The sequence below is a fragment of the Phyllostomus discolor genome, chromosome 5 (assembly GCF_004126475.2).
Source record: "Phyllostomus discolor isolate MPI-MPIP mPhyDis1 chromosome 5, mPhyDis1.pri.v3, whole genome shotgun sequence".
Lineage (NCBI taxonomy): Eukaryota > Metazoa > Chordata > Mammalia > Chiroptera > Phyllostomidae > Phyllostomus > Phyllostomus discolor.
The window spans coordinates 64194801-64219593 of record NC_040907.2 but is presented as its reverse complement, the minus strand read 5'-3'; the positions used below and the strand labels follow the sequence as shown (position 1 = coordinate 64219593).

Sequence of the window (24793 nt, the reverse complement as noted above, 5' to 3'; positions counted from 1 at the left end):
GCTTTGGGCTGTGGATCATATATACTTTTGTGCCAAGAAAACTCCAAAGCTTTAAAGTAAGTAGTCACTGTAGGAAACTTCAAGGCTTTGAGCTTTGACAGGAAGCTTTGCTTACCGAGGAGCCTGAATCTTGGCTGATTCCTATTCACCCCTGGGTGTGACCCTAATACCTCTGCTCAGCTGCCCCAAGTCTGGCCCTGGGAACAGGGAACACATGGGCACCTCCAGTCCTAGCCCCAAAACAGGATCCTACAGGTACTTCTCCCATACTGCCCTGAGGTCTTCAAGATGATCATAACTTTAGCTTAGAATTTCACATTGACTCAGATTTTCCACATAGATGAACTACCATGTTGTTGAGTTATTGAAACAGCATTGCTACCAGACAAGGGCCTGGCCCTGAGTGGGTCTGCCCAGGCCAGCTGTTGTGTGTGGGTTCGTGACTTCATGTAGGAAAGATTTCACCACACGAGTCCAGGTGACTGTGAGGGTACATTTACTGAAGCTGGGGACTGTGAAGTGAGGAAGGGCTTGGCATAGAAGAAGCAACAGGAGAGCCCAGGCTGGGCTGCCTCAGCTTACTGGGAAGTCAGAGAAAAGGGGGCCTTGGGAACAGTTAAGGGGATCAGCCTGCAACAAGCTGCTGCTGCCCATTGCTCCCTTGCCTGTAAGTCTCAGGGTCCCTTAGAGGTCAGGAGATGCTGTGCCTGTGGGGGAGGGAGAGAGGGAAAGGGGATGGTGTGTGAGCTCCCCCGAGGGAGAGGGTGTGCACTGGGTCCTTTGTCCTGAGGCTTTTATCTCTTGCAGGAGGGAATCTTAGGGCAGGTCTCAGGGGAGGGTTTTGGTTGAACAGTCATCTGTTCTCCAGGTGCGCCCCTCAGGGCCGTGGTCTTCCCTGATTGGTCAATGACAGGACAGGTGTTAGTCGTTGCCATTGGTTTTGGTGTCGCCCACCTGATTCTACTGCTTTTCTGTATTTTAGCCTGCAGTTGACATACAACTGACTTCTGGATGTTATCTCTAGGGAGGTGACATTTTGTATCAGGTTGTAAATTACTGGGCCAGTTTGTTCACCAATCTGTCTCAGTTTTCCTTTTCCACTTGCCAGAGAATTTTCCTAGATCCTTACTATCCTGTCTCAGCATGATTCTTTTAAAATTGTGCTCAAGTTTTGGTGTGAAGACAAATCACCTGGTGAGTTTTGTTAAAATCCATACTCAGATTCAGTAGGCCTGCGATAGGGTCCAGGACTCTGTATTTCCAACTGGCTCCCAGCTGACACCTGTGCTGCTTGTCTGAGGCCCTCGCTCTGGGTGACAAGTGTGGCCTCGAGGCCTCAGGTGCCCTCCATTCCATTAGCAAGGCCATGGTTACTCAGGACTTTGTGAAAAAGGGACAAACTATTAAAAATGGCACACACATCAAAACTTACTCATCAGTCGGCCAGTTTCAGGGTCTCTTTCCAGTTTCCAATCTGTGTATATCACTTCACCTTCCTAAAAATATCACAGGTTCCTGATGAGTACAGTGACCACTTAAGAAACAAGAAAATACCTCATAGTCATGTGCTAAGACTGATTATAACGAACACAGAGCAATAGGTCAATTTAATCAAATGATAACGTGGTACAATGTTGGGAAAAGTCTCAACATGATTACTTGATTTTATCTTAAACCAAAAGAAAATGAGTTTGTTGAGCTTTTATCTATACACAGTGACAGGGGAACACCAACCATTATGGAGATAATCTATGTATATGAGTTCCGGCCACTGGGTTTCCAAAGTTTTGTTGTCAATAGGAGATTGTCCCAAGGGACTGAAACCTCCAGGCGAGGGATCTTGTCCAACTTACTCAGTGATTTATTCTCAGCATGGTACAAAACAGTACTGAATAAGTAATTGTGGGATAAGAGAGAAAGAAGGAATATGGATTCATAATATGGTATTCATTACCACGTACAGTTGAGGACAGGAACCATAAAATCCCATCCAAATAACATGGTAAGTAATATATATCCCACTTCCACTTACAGCCACTTTAAGGACAGGGGAAGGCAGAGGGACCTGGGTGAGGAAGAGGCAGAAACAGCCACACAAATGGGAAGGGCAGAACCAGTCAATGGCAGAGGAGGGAGAGGTTAAGCAAAAAGATTTAGCCCCCTCAAATTTCGTCTTACAGATGCAAAACCTGAGACTTGGAGAGGTTTAGTGACTTACTCAAGGTCATTCAAATGCAGTCTTCCCATTTCAATCCCCCCTACCCCCACTGGATAATAAAGGAACAACACAGAGAAGGTTGTATAAAAACAGAAGTTGAAAGGACTCGGAGGAAGGGATAGATTGGGATGTGTAGGTGAGGGAGGGGAGCTGGGAAGACATTTGATTTATGCAAAGTGAAGGAAAAGCTCACCGGGGCCAGGGCCCACTCATGCACCCATCTGCGCTTTATTCATCCTGTCAATGTATTTAACAAAGAAGGACTGTGCTCGGCACTGGAAAGTCAGTGAGAGGACAAACGCACCCTCCACTCACAGGCACAGTCTAAGGGCGCAGACAGGCTGGCTGCACACGGCTAGCCTGTCGTCGTTACCATTCATTGAGCACCCAGTGCTTGCCAGAATTGTGAGGAGCTTTATGGGTGTGGCCCCAGCCCTCCCCAGAGTCCTGTAAGAGAGTTATTAAAGTCTCCTGGGACTCATGGCTGGTGCATAGAGCACTGAAATGAATCCAAGTCAAACAGGAATAGTTAGAATCAGGTCAATTAGTCAATGTGTAACAGGGTGCAGCCAAGATGGGGGGCCCCAAATAGGGATTTGGAATGGGGTCCAGAACTCAAGGTGTCCAGGAAATATTAGGAAAATATATAGGGTGTCCTCACCCCTCGCCCCCACAGGTTTGAGTTGGGGAAAGGGACACATGGGGCAGGACCATGCTGTTTTGTACAGCCATGGGCTTTGCAGCTAACCTCTGGCATGGTCATTTAACATATCTATAACCTTTAGCTGGTTTCATAGATATGTTAAATAGCTGCAGCCATGCTTTAAGCCAGGGGGATAGGAATGACTTCCACCCAAGATGTAACTGGGGGGCAGCTCCCCCTGGTTACAGTGCCTGTGTGAGAGCTTGGAGAAGATTGGCTCCATGACATGGGGCCACACCTGCCCAGACTTACGATGGCATCCCAGTAAACCTGGAAAATACAGGAATGCTGGCAGGTGTAACTGATTGTAGGAGTCAGAAATGGGGCTGCAGAGGAAGATTGGCACAGGGATTTAAACCCAGACATGGCAGCCATGCGAGGAGATAATCACATGGCTTTGGCAGAGTGGGGACCCCGAAGCCTTGACAGGAGTGAGGACCATGTGGTTTGGGGGTGCTCCCTTTTGCCATGTGGCTTAGGAAGCAGGAGAGACTTTGCCTGGAAGAAAAGGGGTGAAAGGACTCCTGCTGGTGGGCCAGGAGAAGGTGCCACATGGCTTTGGATTAACGGGAGATCATGGCGGCAACACAGTGGATGGTGCCAGGAGCCCGAAGCATGGACTTCTGCTTCTTTTCCTGAGATACAGTACTCAGATTAAGGCAGAGGGAGAAGGAAGGACTGTGTGCATCTGTGGGTATCCTAAAGAACTTTAATATTTTAATGAAGACATTAAGTCACTACTCTAAGTCTGTATAGCTTTAAATAAACATTTCCTTTCCTTTTCACAAATCTCTGGCATTGAGAAACGTCTTTCCTCTGGCAGCAGCAATGGTGAACCTAGTGGGGGGTCCTTTCAGTAATAGTATATTGTACACCTGCCTTGGCTCTGTTCTGTAACAAGTGTTGAGTCCTCATTATATCATCAGCCATGTAGTCAGAAAGCATCACTTCCTTCTCCATCTGGTTACTCAGTTCTGACAATTCCGATGTCCTCAGCCTCTCCGGTGCTGTTCTTGGCCCCCTTGGTTAGGGCCTCTTTGTCTCTGGGTTGGCCCCCTGAAAGCCTCGCCAGTCTGACCCCTCTGCGTTCCTGTTGCAGCCCTGCACCAGCCGCCCAGGTCCTAGAGCAGAAGGAGTAGCCACGGCAAGGGTTGGACAAGATCCTTCCACTGGCTTGTCAGCCCCATGAGGACAAAGGATTTTGTCTGTTTTATTCACTGCTCTGTTCCCTGGGCCAAAAACAGTGCGGGGCATGTATTAAATGCTCAGTGATACCTGATGAATGATGGATGAAGTTAATTCCAAGCAGGGCAAGGGCTAGGTAAGCAGGAAAGAGTCTGGTGGGTAAGAAGAATGAGGGACAAATCGGAGCAGCTGGAGTGGCTGAGGGAGACTGGTGCAGAAGGGATGGAGACACAGGGCGGGGCCGAATTATGCAGAATCTTATAGGCCACAGTGTGAGGTACTCGGATTTTATTCATGTTTTGCTGAGTCATCAATGAAGAGTTTAAGCAAAGGGTATTATGCTTTAATTTCTGTTTTAAGATTTTGCAGTTATTTATCTTTCTAAAGCTGTCTTTCCCTGCTTTAAAATTTTTGTGAGCATAGGGACTAAAACTATGTGATCTCACTCACACGAGGTGCCAGCGTCATGGAACTCAGAGAGACAGGGAGCAGAGTGCTGGCTGCCAGGGGCTGGGGTGGGGCGGGGTGGGGGGTGACCGGGTTGGAAGGCGAGTCGCTGGGTTAGTGGGCTCAGACTCTGTTCGGACGGCGAAACAGTTCTGGGGAGGAGCAGTGCCCATGGCTGCTCCGTGACAGAAATGTGTTCATTACCATTGACTTGGACACTTAAAAGTGGTTAAGATGGTAAATTTTGTTATGTGTTTTTCAGAATAAGAAAATCTAAAAACTTTGGTGGGAAGCCCATGTTATAAAACATGTATCTGTTCAGTGGTGCTCCATTGCTCACCCAGTGAAATTCAAGTTACTTAATGAGGCAGAAAAGACCCTTTGTGGGCCCCGACCCAACATTCTAGGCATAGCTTTGCTCCCTGCACCAAACTGTCCCACTGTCTGTAGACAAACCCCAGCCCCTTGTAACCCAAATACAGTCCAAGCCGTTGTGTCTGCTACAAAGTGTACCCTCACCCTGACCTTTCAGGTGCCTCCGCAGCCTCCAATGTCCAGTTGGCTCGAAGAGCACCTTCCCCAGCCTCTTCCTTCCTGGCCCTTTGGCCCCTGGGCTGGTGCCAGCGTGCTGTCCATGCGTCTACATCTTAACTGGGCAGTGAGCACCCTGAGGGCAGGGACGGTGCTATCGATTCGTTTCTGATCCAGGGCCCTAGTGCAGTGCCTGGCAGGCAGTACATTCCCAAGAGCTGGTGGAACCAACTAATTCCCTTGTAATACTGAAGTGTGAAAGCAAATTGCACTTGGTTAGACTGAGGTATAGGTGAGATTGAGCTACAGCATTTCCCCACAGTGGTATGGCCAGGGAGAAAACCCTTTATTTCAGGAAAACAGAGTCATGAATGACCAGGCATCTCTGCTTGCTGTGTGGCCATAAAATAAAGTTCTGAGCCTTGTGTCCTCATCTATAAAATGGGAATAGTGATATCACCCTCACAGGATTATTAAGACTATATGAGGTGTAATTTGGAGAATACCTGTCACAGACTGCTGTATAGAAAATGTCTAATAAAAGTGAGCCCACTTTGGTTATAATAGTAAATACTGAAAAATGGCAGCTGTTATTGTTATTATATCCAGCTGTTATTTACCTCTTAAATTGAGTGAGTTTTTTGCTATCTTTCTTGGTAGATGATGGCGGCCTAACAAAATAGTATATTTTCTTAGTAAATCTCTAACACTTAGTATGGTTTCTTCCATGGTAGTGGTGCTTGATAAAATTTGCAGGTTAATCAATACATTATTAATAAAAATGATCATGCATAATTCTACAAATTTTTCCAGGGACATTTTAAACACAAATCTATGAGGCACTGTGGCTAAAAATGTTAAGAGCAAATAAGCATTTTAAAATGTGAAAATGATATAAGTTTTCATAAAGCAAAGGTGCAATAGAGGTTATCATCATATATTTCAGTACAACTAAAAATATTAATTTAAAAACTATAATTCCAACTCACCTCGGTGCCCACGAAGAACTTTGTGCAGAAGTCCTCTATCGGCTTGAGAATGTTGGCTAGCCCGCTTTCCAGGTTCTGGTAGGGGTTCATTTCTCCCGACTTCATGGCTTTGTTCTCAGCTAACGCTTTGTCTTTCAGAGAAGTGTGCAAGGAAGAAGCACATATTTATAGTGGATGATCTTTTAAAATGAGTGAGTTTATGTTTATGCGACTGCCCCATTTCCTTCTCAGTGTGTCAGGCAACGATCCAAGCATTTTTAGACTTCTAATTTAGCAGTAGAAGTTTATGCAGGGCGCCCGATATATAAAACTGATAGAAGCTGCATTGCTCTTTGAAGTGTTTCCTGGGAGGTAACGGGGAGACCCCACCGCTTCCCTTGCAGGGAGCTCTGAAATGTGCCTGGTACACAGCTTGGAAATCCCTTCTATATGTTTACATCATTTAGAAATCACTTACAGTAAACGTTGGACACAAAGTACACCCCCTGGGTTCTGTTGCCCTTGATATTCTCAATACAATTTTCTAATGAGAAACTTGTGTCATTTTTATTCAGTTGGTGCCACATAGAAATTCTTTAAAATATATTTTATTATGTTATCACAGTTGTACCATTTTCCCCCTTCATTGACCTCTACCCTGCTCACTCCCTCCCACCTGCATTCCCCCCTTTAGTTCATGTCCATGTGTCATACTTGTAAGTTCTTTAGCTTCTACATTTCCCATACTATTTTTACCCTCCCCCTGTCTATTTTCTACCTACCATCTATGCCTTTCTACCTACCTTATTCTCTGTACCTTTTCCCCCTCTCTTCTCCTCCCAATCCCCTGTTGCTCACCCTCCATGTGATCTCCATTTCTGTGGTTCTGTTCCTGTTCTAGTTATTTGCTTAGTTTGTTTTTGTTTTAGGTGTAATAATTGTTAATAATTGTGAGTTTGCTGTAATTTTACTGTACATGATTTTTATCTTCTTTTTCTTAGATAAGTCCCTTTAACACTTCATATAATAAGGGCTTGGTGATGATGAACTCCTTCCACTTGACCTTACCTGGGAAGCACTTTATCTGCCCTTCCATTCTAAATGATAGCTTTGCTGGATAGAGCAATCTTGGATGCAGGTCCTTGCCTTTCATCCTTGGAATGCCTTGGAATACTTCTTTACAGCCCCTTCTTGCCTGTAAGGTCTCTTTTGAGAAATCAGCTGACAGTCTGATGGGCACTCCTGTGTAGGTAACTCTTTCCTTTCCTCTTGCTGCTTTTAAGATTCTCTCTTTGTTTTTAATCTTGGGCAACTTGATGATGATGTGCCTTGGTGTGTTCCTCTTTGGGCCCAACTTCTTTGGGACTCTTTGAGCTTCCTGGACTTCCTGGAAGTCTATTTCCTTTGCCAGAATGGGGAAGTTCTCCTTTATTATTTGTTTAAATAACTTTTCCACTTGTTGCTCTTCCTCTTCCCCTTCTGGTACCCCTATATTTTGGATGTTGGAATGTTTAAAGATGTCCTGGAGGTTCCTAAGCCTCTCCTCATTTTTTTTTTTTGAATTCTTGTTTCTTCATTCTTTTCTGATTGGATGTTTCTTTCTTCCTTCTGGTCCACTCCATTAATTTGAGTCCCAGTTTCCTTCCCATCACTATTGGTTCCCTATACATTTTCCTTTATGTCACTTAGCATAGCCTCCATTTATTCATCTAATTTACAACCAAATTCAACCAATTCTGTGAGCACCCTGATTACCAGTGTTTTGAAGTATGCATCTGATGGGTTGGCTATCTCTTCATCGCTTAGTTGTATTTTTTCTGGAGCTTTGATCTGTTCTTTCATTTGGGCCATTTTTTTGTCTTGACATGCCTGTTATATAGTGAGGGGCAGAGCCTTAGGTGTTCACCAGGATGTAGCAACTCACATCGCTGGGTTGTGACTCTGTATTTGGGGAAGGGGTCCGAGACAGAACAATGGGGCTTGCTCCGCTCTCTGCTGGATTTAAGTCACTTCCCCTGCTTCCCCCAAGCAAACTGGGCCCTTTTGGTGCTGATTCCCAGGTGGGTGGGCTTGTGTACGCTCCAGGACCCTGTGGGTCTCTCCCAGGAACTTTTCTGTGAGGCTGGGAGTCTCTCCTGGTGCCTCAATCCCCACAGGTGTTTTCAATGAGTGTTTTGAGGGTTTATTTCCCTGAGCTGGGACTCTGGGTTGTGTGGTCTGTCTTGTTCCCCAACTTCACCTGGTTTATCTGCACGCGAATGTGGGACCACTTGGTCCGCCAGCCGCCTTGTGCGCTGCGCCCCTCCACAATCCACCACCTCGCTGGGTCTGCCGGCCGCAGCCTTGCCAGCAAGCCCTCTCTGCCCTGGCCACCCGACTCCGCCCTTCCTACTGGTCTGGATGAAGGTGTCTACTTTAACTCCTTGGTTGTCAGATTTCCATACAGTTCAATTTTCTGTCAGTACTAGTTGGTTTTTGTTTCTAAATTGTTGTTGTCCTTATTTTGGTTGTGGGAGGAGGCACAGTGTGTCTACCTATGCCTCCATCTTGGCCGGAAGTCCTTGGAAAATTTTCAAACAATTCAAGATTACCCTTTTATATGGAAAAAATTCTTTAACTTCTAAAAAATAAATTCACCTAAAATGTATCACTTGCTTGTCACAAGCACAGAGTGTAGAATATTACTTGTTTTCTGGTTAGCCCAGATCTATCACTTACGAACATCAGGGGCCCCACTGTGTTGCAGCTGTAACTACGCCTTGTCAGCAGAAAAGCACAGCTGACCTGGGGGCTGAGATTCGAGTGTGGCCTGTTTCTTTTCCAAAGTGTCTCATGTCATTTTCTTTTAAAACAAAAATTTTTATGATCTAAAATTGATCAATATGATTTACTGAAAAGAGAAAAGCATGAGGAAAATTATGGAACTCATCCATTATTATATCTTGCAAAGGTTACTGCTATGAAAATATTGGTATATTTTTCTCTAGTTGCCTGTGTGTGTGTGTGTGTGTGTGTGTATGTGTTTAAACTGGGTATTTTAGTGTTATATCTCACTTTTCTATTCTCTTAATGATATATCTTAGACATTGCTTCAGGTCACTTACTAATTTTTAAGAAATATGATATTCAATTTTGGGGAAAGATGGTAGAGAAACAATGCTCCCAAAACCCTCCTCACCACATCTTCTCAATATACCCCCCAGGTTATATCGCCCCTGGGGAAACAAAAAAACAAACACAAAACCAACCAACCAAACAAACATACAAATGAAAACTAAAATAGAAGAAGAAAACTTCAGCTCCACTAAAAATATATTATTGCATTTCAGAAACTCTTTAGCATAAAAAATAATTATCATGACTTAGTAGGTGCAGTCAAACAACACTTCCATTGTTTGGGATCAGCGTGTTTTGAGGGGGTTTGTTTTCCCTATTAGACAAGACATTAAAAACAAGTATCCAAGTTAAGCCAACCATGGATCACATCTTTAGATAACTGGGTTACAAAGTGTCCATCAGCATTTCAGAAATAAGCAGGCACATCCAAACACATTGTTCTTATGAAAAGATACTCTTAATACATTTAGCAAGAGCAAAAAGATACTTTGTACCCATTTAATATACAATTAGAGTCATTAACTTATTTATTTTAAATTCTCATTTCACTCTCAATGTCTTTCTCTTCTGAAACAATATACATAAATAGATTAGTAGGCTCTCACTTACATGTGGAACCTAAAGAACGATATAAACAAGCAAACCAAACAGACTCATAGGTACACACAGAGAACACAGACTGATGGTCACCAGGGGGGCAGTGGGAGGCACTGGGTGAAAAGGTGGAGGGATTGAGAAGTACAGAGTGGTAGCTGCAAAATAGTCATGGAGATAGTACAGTGTAGAGAATATAATCAGTAATATTGTAATAACTATGTGTGGTACCACTTGGGTACTGGAAATACCAGGGAGAACACTTTGTAAAGTATGTGACTGTCTAACCACCATGCAGTACACCTGAAACTAGTATAAAATAATATTGAATGTAAACTGTAGCTGAAAAAATTTTAGAATTAAATTTAAAAATGTAAGCCATGTTTAAAGTAAAACAAGCTGTAAGAGGGTTAGAGACCAAACCTAATAAATCCAGCATACAAATTGGAAGAGAAAATATCTACTAGTAAAGTAGGACATGTACATAATTTATAAATAAACACATGTTCATTGGGAATATGTGCTCAAAAAGGTTTCTGGAAGGGGTGCAAAATGGAAACATTTGGAGCCCTCTGACGTAACAAAGGAAGACAAAAGCCTGATCCAGGGGTCACTACTGGTAATGCAAAGGAAGAGGCATGTGTGAGACGCACTGTGACTGACAACTTAATTGTTCTGGGCAAAGGACTGGACATCCGGGCCTGAGGAGAGAGTCCAGGTGACTCCAGTTCTGCTCTGCAGAAGGAGAAAAAGGAGGGGGAGAATCCTTGGCATAGATAAAGGGGTACACATCACTGGGGGGAGAGTGTAATGATGAAAGCACACAGCTGAAGTCGGAATCTGAGGTATAATTCCATGATGAGGGCAGCAAGGTAGAAATGGGACCAGGGAAGAAGGCTGAGAAGAGACACTAAAGGAGTAGCAGAAAAATCACAAAAGCAAGAGAAGGGGCTTAGTGGGTAGTATGTAACGTGGTACAGTCAAAGAGCAGGTGGCTAAAGGAAAATGTTATCATCAACATGTTTACTCAGACTTGACGGAAGTAACTTGGGTGTTTATTAAATTCAACGTCATCCTCATGGATTTTCCACCCCTGAGGAGAGTAGTGATAATAGCAGCGAACATTTATTGAAAGCTTACCACATGCCAGGCACTAAACTGTGTGCTTATGAACCATTGCATTCAATTCTCACAATGACTCGAGGTGGTTACACATTAATCCGCCTTCAGGAAGAGTCAACTGAGGCTCAGAGGGGTTAAGCAACTTGGCCAAGATGTCACACCCGGTGACTAACATTTATTGTGAGATGGTCATATGCTGTTGTTCAAGTTGTACACATATCAGCTCATTTTATCTTCACAGTACTCTGTGAGGTACTTATCTCTATTATTTACCCTGTCCTGCCCCCTCCTATTTTCTTTTGTCTCTGGGCAAACAGGTTAAAAAAAAAGTTAGGCACACAGTGGTCTAGTAATTTAACCTGGTCAAACAATAAATTGTGGTTTTGGGATTTAAACTCCATGGACTCCAGACTCCATACCCTTAACCATTATGCCACATTGCTTAGAAGAACATAACACAGGCTCCAAAGGTAATCCCAAATGGGGAATTCCAAAGCCATTTACAGCAAAGCTTTCCTCTTTGGAATAAATGCTGAACTTCTTAAAGCTCCTTAGAAGGGCACTACTATTACGACCTAATATGGCAGGCAAAGGGTGAGTGGCCTGTGGCCACTAGATGGCGACAGAGAACCAGATGCTGACACTGAGATGAGTGAGGCCTTCAGAACAGCCTGGATTTGTGATTGACAGTTGAGGAACCACTACCAGGTCAAAAAGCAAAATGTGGTAAAGAGGCATGTGAGTGTTTTTTAGTCAGCAGGCCCAAGTCAGGCCAGAGGAGGTGGACAGCTGTTAGTGTGTGTGAAGGAGACCTGAAAGACCATAGTTAGATTTCAAGTAAATCCTGAAAGCTGGCCCTCTACATAAGAGGTAGGACATGGCTGTACCAACAGCCTCTAGAGATCGGAGGCAAGAGTCAGCAAGGTCCACAGCATTGCCAAGTGAAATGTCATTCTGTCCGGACCTGTGGAATTGTCTGTAACGTGGATTTCAGGACATACATAAGGGGACACGGCCAATTAGAGTCTCAGATGAGAACCTAAAAACGTGTCCATTCTCTTTATGAACTGAATTAGCCAAATATGCCTTTCTCTAAGAAACCCCCCAAATGGCTGACTGGGAAGAGAACATTCATTTGATGAGGAATATTCCTGTCTGATACCATTTGGGACACATGCTTCCAGGTTCTTCAGTTTAAACAGGCGCTTCCTTAAGTGGAGGTAGATGTGTGCTTGTCAGGTGTTTCAGTGTCTATCTCAACAGAACGCAAACCCAGGGCAGGAGGGACTGGCCTTTTTCACAGCTGTGTCCTCAGGGCCTGACACTCTGTAGAAATTTAATGAATGTTTTGAATAATAAACACGCATATAAATAAGGAGATAACAGTATAAACATTATTCTTTTAAAAACTAAAGGATCACAATATTTCCATCTTAATTTTCTGGTCACATTTAGCATTATGTGTCTATTCCATGGTGTTAGCAGTCCCTATGCCAACATAAAATGTAATGTTCTTCAAAAGGCAAAATAGGCCTCTGTCTTTGGAAATGGTACCATATTTAGGCAGTCTTCAGCAAGACATTGCCTAGGAGTCTAATAATACTAGTAAAGAAATGAAGAATCAACAGAAATTACACTCACGTTGAGGACATTGAAGTTTAGATACATTTGCTTTAAAAAAGTTATATCTCATAAGGATTTTTTAAAAACACACTTTAGAGAACCTTTTGCTGTGGCCAAGATGGAGCAATTAGTGCTGGACTTAAGCTCTCTCATGTAAAACAACAAAAAACAGGCAAAATACATAAAACTAAAATTTTTAAAAAATTGGACATTAGATCACAAAGGACCTTAATCCCTGAGAGATGGTAGAAAAAAGGATGGTAGTTTCAAACCTAATCACATCAATAATCACATTAAATCTAAATGTTATAATGTTCCAAATGTTCCAATGAAAAGACAAAGATTACCAAATTGGATTTTTTAAAAAGCTAGACCTACAAGAAATGCATGTCAAATATGACACAAACAGGTAAAAAGTCAAAGGACGCAAAGGGTATACTGTGCTAACATTAACCAAAAGAAAGCTGGATGGCTACCCTAATATTAGACAAAGTAGGTTTCTGGGTAAAGGATATTACCAATTCATCAAGAGGATGTACTAATCCTAAACATTTATATGTCTAATAATGCAATGCTAAATAGGTAAATGCAAATGAGATCAATGCTCATCTTTTAGAAAGATTAAATTAAAAGGACTAGCCATACTAATTGTTGGTGAGGATGTGGACAAACTGGAACCCTCATGCACTGCTGGCGGGAGTGTGAAATGGTACAACCACTTTGGAAAACACTTTGGCAGTTTCTGAAAAAATGAAACACACACTTGTGCATAGTCTAATTGTTCCATTCCTAAGTATTTACCCAACAATTGAAAGCATATGTCCAAACAAAGACCTGGATATGAATGTTCACGGAAACTCTTCTTCTAATAGTCTTAAGCTGAAAGCAATTTAAATGTCCATCAAGAGGTGAATGGGTAAACATCTATGGTATATTTATACAATGAAATGCTATTTTGGAATAAAAAAGAATAAAGTATCCGTACACACAACAATATGGATGAATCCCAAAATAAGTAAGCTGATTGAAAGAAGCCAGACCAAAAAGGAGTATATATTGTACAATTTACACAAACTTGTAGAACATATAAACTGACACATAGCGATAGAAAATAGATCAGTGGTGGACTGAGGGCAAAGGTGGGGGAGGTGCTGGAGGGACTACTGGGGGAATTCCTCTAGAAGTTAACTTTTGGGGGTGATGAATATGTTTGTTACCTTGGTTATAGTGATGGTTTCACAGGTTTTTACTATGTCGATACATATTAAATTGAATGTTTTCACATGTGCACTTCATTGTGTCAACTACATTTCAATAAAAGTGAAAAAGGAAAAAAAACACCCTTTAAAACATACAATGATATCGTTACTATAAACTGTATAAAAACAATAAACATCCTCCTAACCAACTCTTTTAATGGGCTTAAAAAATAAGACTGGGGCATTTAATACTTTTTACGAGCTGCATTCACCTCTCTTGGTCTTGGTTTCCTGAATTGTGAAATGGTAATGAAAATTCCCAGCTTGCAGGACTTTGGGGCCATTAGCGTCTGTTTTACTCCCTGTGGTACCCTTAGGGCCTAGCACTTTGTAAATATCTGCTAAGTGAATGAAAGCATATGCAGTATTAGCACCATGTCTGACCTTGGCTGGAATTCAATAAATTGTAACCAATAATTGAATATAGAGGGGAGCGGTTGGGGGAGGAAACTCACCTAGAGTTCCCCTGGAATGAAAAAATCTGAAATAAAAAAATATGCTCAATTTTAATACTGCTTTGAATAATGATTCCAATTTTCCCCTACAGATTTTAAATGTTTCTGTAATTATATGTGTTATTTTTTCTTCTTTTATGGCCCCTGGGTGATGTGTATTGTTTGAGAAGGTCATTCATACTCCAAGATTAAAAACAATTTTCCTCTAGTATTTAATATTTTAGTTTTTACATTTATATCTTTAAACCATCTAGGTTTTCTATTTTAACAGAGTCTGAATTGGGAATCTAAGTTTGTTTTCTTGAGGGCTTTATTCTAATTTATTCCAGCCTTTCCAACGGACCCAAATCATTTAATATCAGAACAATATTGTTACTGATTTAATATCAGCAGCAATTGCTGAGGACAGCTTCATCCCGCAGATCCCTCTTCTGCGTGCCGTCTTTCCGAAGTGGCTACTTCTCTGCCGGACCTCCGTACTTCCTTGGTGGTGTCCTGCTGTCTGTGGCTCTTCTTCCCATGTCCTGGCTTTTCTGCGCTCCCTGGCTCCACCTGCGCCTCTCTCCTTCTCTTTGTAGGACCCTCCATCCGCACGATGCTTCTGCTGCCGCGCTGCCAGTTGCTCCTCTCCGCATCCTGCTGCGGGGACCTTCTCCTCGGGCCTCCGTCTCCAACTCCGGCCTGACGGCTGCGGGGCGGCCCTCTGCGGGGTGGCTGGCATCCTCTCTGCGCTGGGCTGCAGGGGGGCCAGCGGCGTCTCCTTGCATAGGTGGGCTTGGACGCCACGGAGTTTTGAAGAAAGGGTCGTGATTTTTCTGACAGTGATTTGGAAATTCCATGTTTGTCTGGAGGGATGAATTTTGGACCACTTTCCACTGTCCTCAGCCTTTTGCAGGAATCGGGAAACTTGGGAAGTGTCTGAGGGAACCTCTCTGCTCCAGCCTGGGAGGTGTGGGGCAGTGTGGTCCCTTTTACCCGCACGCACATTCTTCTGTCACCTTTCTAAAGCAAAACTCTGGTTGTAATCCTCTGGTTTCTGCTTTTTAATATAGTCTTCAAGTTTGTGTTAAAAAGCATCTAAGTCTCAGAGTTTTCCATTATATTGACTGTGGACGAATCTCTCTTCAAGCTTCCAAGTCTTTGGGGTTGTGTAAGCAGTTCTGCCGCCCAAGAGAGCAGATGTTCCCTGGGAACCTCTAAAGGAAGTCTTTGGGTGGGTGTGTGTGTGTGTGTTTAATCCTCAGGAGGGGAGGACATCCTTATTGATTTTAGAAAGAGGGAAAGGGAGGGAGAAAGAGAGGGAGAGAACTCTGGTTGCCTTTTATTCATGTCCCCCCCGCCCCCAACCAATCCTAAACCCCAGTGGAACCTGAGACCTTTTGGTTCACAGGCTGACACTCAACCAAATGAGCCACACCAGCCAGGGCAGGAGGCAGTTGTTTTTATTTTTGTTTATTTTTAACACGAGTTCTTGGCTTATACAAAATACATGCCTTCAAAGTAAGTTTTACCCAAGGTGCATATTAGATACGGAATAGATTTTTCTTAGATGCCCCATCATTTAACAGAAGGTTGAAAAATTTATGAATGGAAAAAAAGAAAAATTTATAAATGGAAATCATTTTGATGAGGCAAGTATTTGAAAAATAGTTTAGTTGCTAGTGACTCTTGTACGTTTTCACTATGCATTATTCTCAACGATGGTCAAACACATTTTTTTTAGTAGTTTTGACAGTTTACAGTGCCCTTTTCAATTGCTGCAACAAAGATGTAGGGTTGAAATGGATTTAAAAGTTAATTATTATTCTTTATCAGTTTTGTCACGGTGCTGTAAAAATATTAATTCTTCTGTTATATTCAGATTGAGAAAGGTAATTTTGTTTCTTAGTACTTCACAAGTTACTTTGCTAGATTTGAGAAATGTCCCATTCTACAGAATTATACTTAGAACATACACCTATTTATTAAGTGGGCTTCATTAATTTTGTTTAATGTATTAAGCTTTCACAAATACACGAATGAGCTCAATAATGTGAAACCGGATTGAAGTGAATAGTTTCAAATCTTTTCGTATGTAAATGCAGTTTTAATGTGTTGGCTGTGGCTATGATAGCCATTGTAAAGTTCCACAGCACAGAGTTTCACTTTTTGTACTCTTTTTACAAATTAGACTATCCCAGCAAGTAACTTTAGACATAAAAAGCTATTAACACTCAGACTATCAAATACCTTTTTAATAACCCCAGGCAGTTACCTTGTGTTTTGTAAAGGAGACGCTCTTCACCCAGGCTTATTTTGGTTGGGCAGTGGTCTAAAGTTGTTTCACCTTTAGATAGTTTCAGCTTTTGGGAGAACATACAAGAGAGATGATTTCCATATAACCTTCAGTTATTCTTGCTTTTATCTTCTGCCCCCAGATTGCTGTTTTCCATCTCCCCCTCTTTCTTCCTTTCCCTCTCTCCCTCCGAGTTGTAGCTGCCTTTCCCTGGGGAAAGCACCTACACCATTTCTGAAACCATGCTGCCGAAAGGGACTTCTGTGGGGGCTCATTTCCTAATCCCAAAGTCTTATGTGTTATATAATTTCTGAAAATGCTTTGTATTCTTTTTCCTAACATGTCCTTATTGGTTTTAATATAAAACGATGGCTCATTCTTCTGTTCCCTAAATCCTTCAGTTAAAGGAGGCTCCAGAAAGATGTTCAGGAACCTTGCCTCTGCCCGGCACTGCCGAGTCCCGTGGGGAGACACGTGTGCCCTTGAGTTCCAGAAGTGGCCCTGGGTCTGCACCAGAATGGAAAATGGTCCCACTCTACACTTTCACCTCTGGGCTCCCTGCCGGCTGTCCTCAGTCAGGATGTTTGTCCACATGCTATACATTTATTCTGAGGTGAGGTTTTGCTTGTTCGTTTCTTTCAAAACTATTTACAGCTGCTCATGGAATCCTAGCCCTGAAAATTTCTTATCCTCTCTTTCTAATTTCTAATCCCAGTTACTTCTCTTCTATTGGGAACAAATACAAAATAATTTAATTCTATTGATACTTATAAATCAAATTTTAAAAAAGTATTAAGTTTGGAGTTAGACTTAGATGTTTCAGACAGCCAGCCGTCGATGTCAGCAGCTCATTCGTACTTCGCACACTCACCACACTACAGCCTTATCTTCCTTAAATTAAAATTCTTTTTCTTGGAGCTCTGCCATTCAAGATAAGTACAAATAATTTCTTGTTCAATTACTTTTCATTTTTATTTGATCATAGGTATTACAATACTCTTTTCCTACTATTGATGTGCAAAATATCCAGAATTTGGGCTACAATAGAGGTAAAAGTAGCTTTTCAGGGCTAACCTGAAAGTATACCCACTCAAAAGCAACTGATATGCAATTGATTAATTATTATGCAAAACATTTGTAAGTTGTGGCTTGCTTACTCATGAACAAATTAATTTCAAGTCACGATGATTGTGGGTTTTGGCTTGATGAAGGCAGGCATCATAATAACTGAATCAATGGATTTACTGGGTGCATGAATACATGAATTATAAAGTCCTATGTGAATCTGAGCTGCTCTACTTTTAGAGTGTATGCATGTATACCTATGCATATAAATTATAAAGAATATAGAATAAATCCTATGTTACTTACCTTAGAGAGGGGTTTCCAGGAGAGATCTAGATGCAAAAAAGTAGATGGTATATCAGAAGGAATTTCAATAGTTTCTTCCTTCTTTTTGTCTGTTGGTTGAGGGGTTGTGGTTTTCAGTGGTCTGATATCCCAAAAACATACTGTGCTTTAAAAAAAAAGTTTACATTTTTAAAAATACATACAACTAAGGTGTAACCTCCAGACTATGATTGTTGCTGCTACACATTAGCAATGTGGTCATGGCTATATTTTAATATCTCTGGAAGTAGGATTTTTATGAAATGAATTCTTAATATTTTAGAGAATTATGCAGTTCATAGAGTTACTTAATAATTTTGCTGGTCCTGAGACTATATTATCAAATATGAGAATTGAGTTGGGAGATTGACAAGGTCTTTTTTTTAACATAACAGCTTTTTTTAAATATTACTCATATACCCCCTAATTTATCAATTTAAAATGCACAATTCAATGGTTTTTAATATATTCACAGAGTTGTACTATTGCCACAGCAGTTTTAGAAGATTTTTTAAAAAGATTTTATTTATTTATTTTTAGAGAGAGGGGAAGGGAAGGAGAAAGAGAGAGGAAGAGAAACATCAGTGTGCAGTTGTCCCTCATGTGCCCCCTACTGGGGGTCTGGCCTGCAACCCAGGCATGTGCCCTGACTGGGAATCAAACCAGCAACCCTTTGGTTTTCAGGCCAGCACTCAACCCATGGAGCCACACCAGTCAGGGCAATTTTAGATTTTTATCACCTCTAAAAGAAACCCTGTACAGGTTAGCAGTCACTCCCTATTCATATATACATAGTGAAAACATCACATATACAGACAGAGTTGGATTTAATATGCTTTTTACATAGTTGATGTCCAATAAATGTAATTTCTTGTTTCTCCTTCCTCACAGGTTGATTATGAAAATCAGATGATATAATGTGTGTGAGAATTCTTTATGAAGTTCTTTACATATATAATGTTGTTTTTAGTGCGATAAACTTGGTAAAAATTTATAATGAAACTTGTACAGTACTGTAGTATAAAGGGTATTTATATTATGTAAAAACATATGATGAAAACCACAAAAAGTATGCCATATTAGTTTCATAATTTCTATTACTGAGGTTATGAGTAACCTGATTTAATAGACTTAAGATGTTATTATGATTTATATCTATATACATTTAGATAAATGGATGGTAACTAAAGAGAAATAAGACTTGTATTCATTTATATAAATTATTTAATACTAATGCTTTATTCATCTTAATAATGAACAGTTAAATTAAAATTAATTGAATTAATTTTAATAAAATTATTAAATTTTAAATGAAGAAATTATTAAAATAAAAATATTGAAAATAGTAATCATTTTGTGTTGTAAAAAAACATAAATTTGGGGGAGAGTACCACAGATGATGAAATAAGATTTATTTAAAAATATAATTATAGTTCATTTAAAACTGTTTCAAAATTATATAGCTCTTCTTGAATTGCATTTATATCATTAATTTACGTTATTTGTGAAATTGTTATGTTAAATATATAAAATTTCAGTTGAACTTCTGTATAAATTAGTCACACATTCTTAATTATTGGAACATTTATCTTCTTCTAGTATATTATGAGACCTTTAGCATAGTTGAAGTATGAAGGTTAGGACTAATTAGTTTTCCAGGTAACTAAAAGTTAGCTTTTCTAAATGCATAAATTTTTTTTATTTTAACAACTTTTCAAGGAACTATTCTTAGGATATTTCTAAATTCAAGGGACATCATTATAAATAATAATCAAGGATCTGTATGTTCAGTATAGAACATGTAATATTTTTAGTCTGTTCAATGTTTCTAAATGTTTTCTAAGGCTGCCGAAGAACAGTATAGCTCTGCCTTTGTGGTTTACAATCAACATTATACCACAAGCATTTCTCCATGAAATAATAATATAATTATAATTGATGCACAATATTCCATATGGCCCTATACATGTCATGTGTTGCTTTTGCCTGGGGAATAATTGCCCTCTCCTCACCTATTTTTTGGCAAAAGCCTTCTAATTGTTTGGAGGGAACTGCTTCTTTCCTGTTGGATGCAGTCAAATTGAAACTGTCCTTCCAAGTGCTCTGCCATTCCTTCCCTGGCCAAAGGGATGAGTTCATAATGTAAGGGAAGTCAGCTAGATTCCCCAGTGACACGGGGCGGGACTGATTCATTCATAATGAAGGGGTTGGCCATTTACTCCCGCTACCCAAATGCCTGGGGCTCTTTCTGAGACCTGAGTTAGCTCTTCCTTTTATTCAGTAACATCATTACTTACTAGCTATGATATAGGATGTAAGTACATATATAGCTCAGTATATATAGTGAACTTTACCTTCTGAGTCTTATTTCCTTTATCTATAAGTATTTTTCAGGGTCGCTGCAAGTATAAAAAAGTTAACCTATTAAGCACCTAGTAGAGTTTTGGCATACACTTCCAATTAATGTATTTCCAGCAAATTTATTCTGTCCCCTTAAGTTAGCCATTGTCAGTTTCTACTGCCTGCAGTCACAGAACCTTACCCAATGCATGCCCACAGGGCTAATCTTGTCTCTTCCACCCCTCTTCCAAGCTGATGTTACTGATGACTCTGCCTGCCACTCCACACACTTCTGAAGAGCCTATAGCTTGAGGCGTCATTGCTTCTATTGGGGTCCAAGCTATTTGGAATGGTAAAATTGTGCCAGCATTTGGATGCTAGATAATACTATTATTCTTTATATTTCCTATTTCATTATGATTTTGAATTCTATAAATTGGGAGATGTAATTTTTAAAGTAAACATTCTTCAACATAGTTACCAAATTATTTATAAAAACACTTTTTATAAATATGCAATAAAAATCTAAAACTCTTACTTTATAAAAGCTTTTCAAATTAAATGTTATACTCTTCATAATTGTGAGACAAAAATGAATGTAAACAATGCAAACTGCAAACTTACAAGAGAATTTGAAGAAGCAGAATGCCTGTGGATAATGCTATATAACAGTATGAATCATGAAATCTAGTTAATTCTTTTTACAACATATTTCATATCTATAAATATATATTTTTAACAAGCAACAATCTATAACATTCTTTCATTTAGTTTTAAAAGGTTTAATGACCACAATAAAGATTATTTAAAGAGCAGAGGAAGACAATGCTCTTCGAAATGTCTAAGAAAAGAAGAACGTGTGGCATGAAAACAGACTCAGTGATGTTTAAGATAAGACTTACCAGTCTGCCGAACAGGTGACAAGCTGACAGCATATCCCACTTCGATTCTCGAAGACGGAACCCATTCTGTTAATCTATTAAAAAAAAAAAAAGCAAGAATTAAGTTCTGTGAACCTAGAACAGTAATGATTTTCTTCTCATAGTTTTTTATAAAGGTTTTATTTTATTCTCACTCAAGAGAGGGTAAAGGGGAGAGAGAGAGAAAACCATCAATGTGAGAGAAGCACTGATCAATGGGCCTCCTGTGTGTGCCCCAGCTGGGGATCACCCCACAACCTGGGCATGTGCCCCAGCTGGAAATTGACCCGCAACCCTTGGGTTCTGGGATGATGCTCCAACCAACTGAGCCATGCCGGCTAGGGCTTCTCATAGCTTTTTACATTTTTAATTTTTCTTTTTTGTTGTTTTAATTTTTATTAAAAGGGCATAACACTATCAGAGAAACTTGGGAAATATAAGGTTTTAAAATCAAATACAATTCTGCCATATATTTTCTAGTCTCTTTTCACAGATGCATTTTTATGTAATTTTAATTAGTATGCATATAAATTTCAATCCTGAGATTATAATTTGAAAAATTTACCTGTGTACTCATGAGTCATTCTAATGGTTTTATAATCTATAGATGATGTATCATAATTTCATTACCCATTATTATTAGAAATGTAGGCTCTTTCTGATTTTTACTATTGTTTGTGGAGCCCCAACAGGAGCTTTTATGAGACTGGTAAACGGGTAAAGTCAATGAGGCTTGTTGTTAGATCAGACACCAGCAGCATGCAGTGAATGTCGAGGTACCTACATTTTCTGAGTAATCAGTGGCACAGCTCTGCTAGCGCTCACAGAATTCCAAGGTGGATCAGTAGTCCTTGGGGTCCTGGAAGGTCCAAAATCCCAACCAGCTAGCTCCCAAATGAGGTGACAGGTTTTGGGGCAACCTGTGCAGGTGCCACTCTCGAACCAAAGGGAAACATGCCTTCCCCTCCTGGTAGGACTGATGAGCAGAACAGCAGAGACAGGGGATCTGGTAGCAAATCAACAGTGAAGTTGGGGCAGGAAGAAGACCACAGGTGCTGGCAAGGCCTGTTGGCATCCCGGGGGCTCGGATCTTGGAAACCTGGCTGACACCACTGTGGCCTGGTTTGCTTCAGGCTCGGCAATCTCCACTTGCACCCAATAAACAGTCTAGAAACCACATTGCCTCTTCTAATGAGCTTCTCTAGTGTAGAAAGTGTGAGACTCCAGGCTTGGAGTCCCCAATATGCTTGCATTGGAGTTTTATGTTTAGATTATTTAAAAAAGCATATTATACAGGTTTGGAAAATAGGTTTTAAAATAAAATATAATTCTACCTTATATTTTTTCCCATTCTTCTTTTATGGATATACTTCAACATGATCTGTCAGGGTGTCCATATAATTTTGTATTTTGAGACAGGAATTTCATTATTTCTTTGTATGAATTCCCAAAATATAAATTACTGGTCAAAAGTTTGAACATTTGGATGCCCTAAGAAGCACATTGATTAATGGTATTCTAAAAGTTTTATGTTGGAACCAACAATGGTTAGAATTTATGGTTGCACCATCTCCTATCTAACACAGGTTATTATTTAAAATTTTTAATAAAAAATGTAAAAGGTCCAAATTATTGTTGCTCTATTATTAATTTCTTTGGTGTTAGAAAGGCTAAATGACTTTCATGTTTATAAACTAATTGTTTTCCAGTCAGTATATGTCTTTTGCTTATTTACTGGAGATTTTGTATTTACCGTATTTGGAGCAAATATTTTTCTTCATTTTATTTGCTCTTTATTGTTTAATTGAGAAATTTACATGTATACTTTCAATTTCTTTCAACATAAATTAGTTTAGGAAACTATCTCCATAACAGAAATATGATATCTTATTCTTATGTGTTGTAATTTTCCTGTAACTTGTTATTTTTATTTAAATTTATAATCACCTGAATTAATATGTGTATGGTGTGAGTTAAAATGGAGTTCCTCCCTTGGGTTGTAAATTCCATTACTATATGTTAAACTTTTATTTTTAACAGAAACTGTATCTGGCCTATTTGCTTTGCATACTCCATTTGAATACCTTAAAGGGCTAATCATCTTTCATAGCTCTCATTTTTCAGATATCCTTTTATATTTTCACTTGTTAGTTCTTCAGAGTACATAGTAGACCTTTAGTGCCACTGAGTGAAACATTGGGGATCTTACCAGTTTCCAAGTTCACAAAAATGACTTTGTGAGTCAAGTTCAGAACCACAGAGCCAAACTGCAGCACAGGGGCTGGGCAGTCAGCTGGGCTCACTCACCGCACAGCTAGTTTTGCCCCCACAGCTGCAGGGGGCACTCAGTTCGAGACTGCCCGGGCAAAATGACATCTTCCCATGTCACAGATCTTTGGAACTGCCTGCTCCAAATAGCTGACATTACAAAATTTAAATCTGCCAAGGCTAAGGATGTAAAATATTTACACTCTACTTTTACATGCTAAACCCTCATCTTCTGCACTATTGTATTATATCAGCATTGACACCAACTGCATTTTTCAGTGCTTTTTAAACCACGGTAGTTGAAACATTGGCCCTACTCTCATCTCCAAGTCAGATGTGGGTCTGGTAACAGTGACATCACTGTCTGGTGCCTAGTTCCTGGCTGTTTCACAATTTAAATGTACATGGCTTGTTGACTTGAAACAGTCTCTTTGAACAAAATGTTCCAAACTTTTCAATCCAGCAGAAGAAAACTATGAATCCGTGAGACTCACCTCAAATGTGTCAGGCAGCCAATGTATATCTGTAATTACTTTCTTATGTCCATTTTCTATTGAGGAGACGGCACAGTATCTGATATACAATTCTTCTTTATTCATGTCTGGTTCAAGGAGAAACATGGGCTGGAAAATTGGTAAAAGAAAGTCATGTGCCAACTTCAGAGATCTGATGAATGAACTCATACTTGTCTCATCATACCAATGAAAATTAATAACTTGGAGAAATACCGATTCAAAGAAAAACAGAAATTAGTGTGTCTATGTACTGTGTATTTAGGTAATAAGATTATGTGCATTTCCCCTTCAAAAATTGTTGACCCACTGCCTAAGGAATCAGTGAGATCCCACCTCCAAAGGAGTATTTCCTTCAGTGCACAGATGTCTGCGGCCCTGAGTTTCTTGCTGAGAGACCAGTTGACATTCAGGTTGAAGCGCTGGGGTGGAGCGGTGCAAATGGTGGGTAAGTACCGAGCTGGGAGCTCGGGGAGCTTTCCCCAACCCTCCTGGCAGAATCCACAGCTTTGAAAAATCCTAGTATATTATTCCCCCTTCATTTTATACAGGAGAAAATTAATGTTTGCTGAGGTGAGGGAAATGTCCGAGCTTACAGGACTGTGACCCAGAGCCTGCGTACACGGCCCTTCTGTCCAGTGCTCCTTCGACTACATCACTTCAGGAACACCACTTGGTCCCTTCGTTTTATTTAATGACAATACCAACAAAGTGAATTTAACAGCCTGGGATGGCTGGTGCCACCTGTTTTGCGGTGTTTTTAATCAAGGGCCTACAAAGAAGTGATTTAGAACAGTGTCGTAAGCAGATGTGAAGGTTTGGGAAACAGTACTTTTTTTCCTATTGAGTCTTTGTTTAACTTGGCAA

The 24793-nt window shown here is 40.4% G+C and overlaps 1 protein-coding gene across 2 annotated transcripts in view; it reads right to left on the bottom strand.

The window, feature by feature from the left end:
• Window positions 1–24793, bottom strand: part of DNAI3 (dynein axonemal intermediate chain 3) — a 79018-nt gene that overhangs the window by 12144 nt on the left and 42081 nt on the right. For both annotated transcript variants that reach the window (XM_036026363.1, XM_028513546.2), the window contains exons 13-18: window positions 23909–24037; window positions 21129–21202; window positions 17869–18013; window positions 16477–16564; window positions 6074–6204; window positions 1433–1496 (exon numbers count right to left, since the gene is read on the bottom strand). In XM_036026363.1, coding sequence (XP_035882256.1) covers window positions 1433–1496; window positions 6074–6204; window positions 16477–16564; window positions 17869–18013; window positions 21129–21202; window positions 23909–24037 — 631 coding nt within the window. The remainder of the gene's footprint in view (window positions 1–1432; window positions 1497–6073; window positions 6205–16476; window positions 16565–17868; window positions 18014–21128; window positions 21203–23908; window positions 24038–24793) is intronic.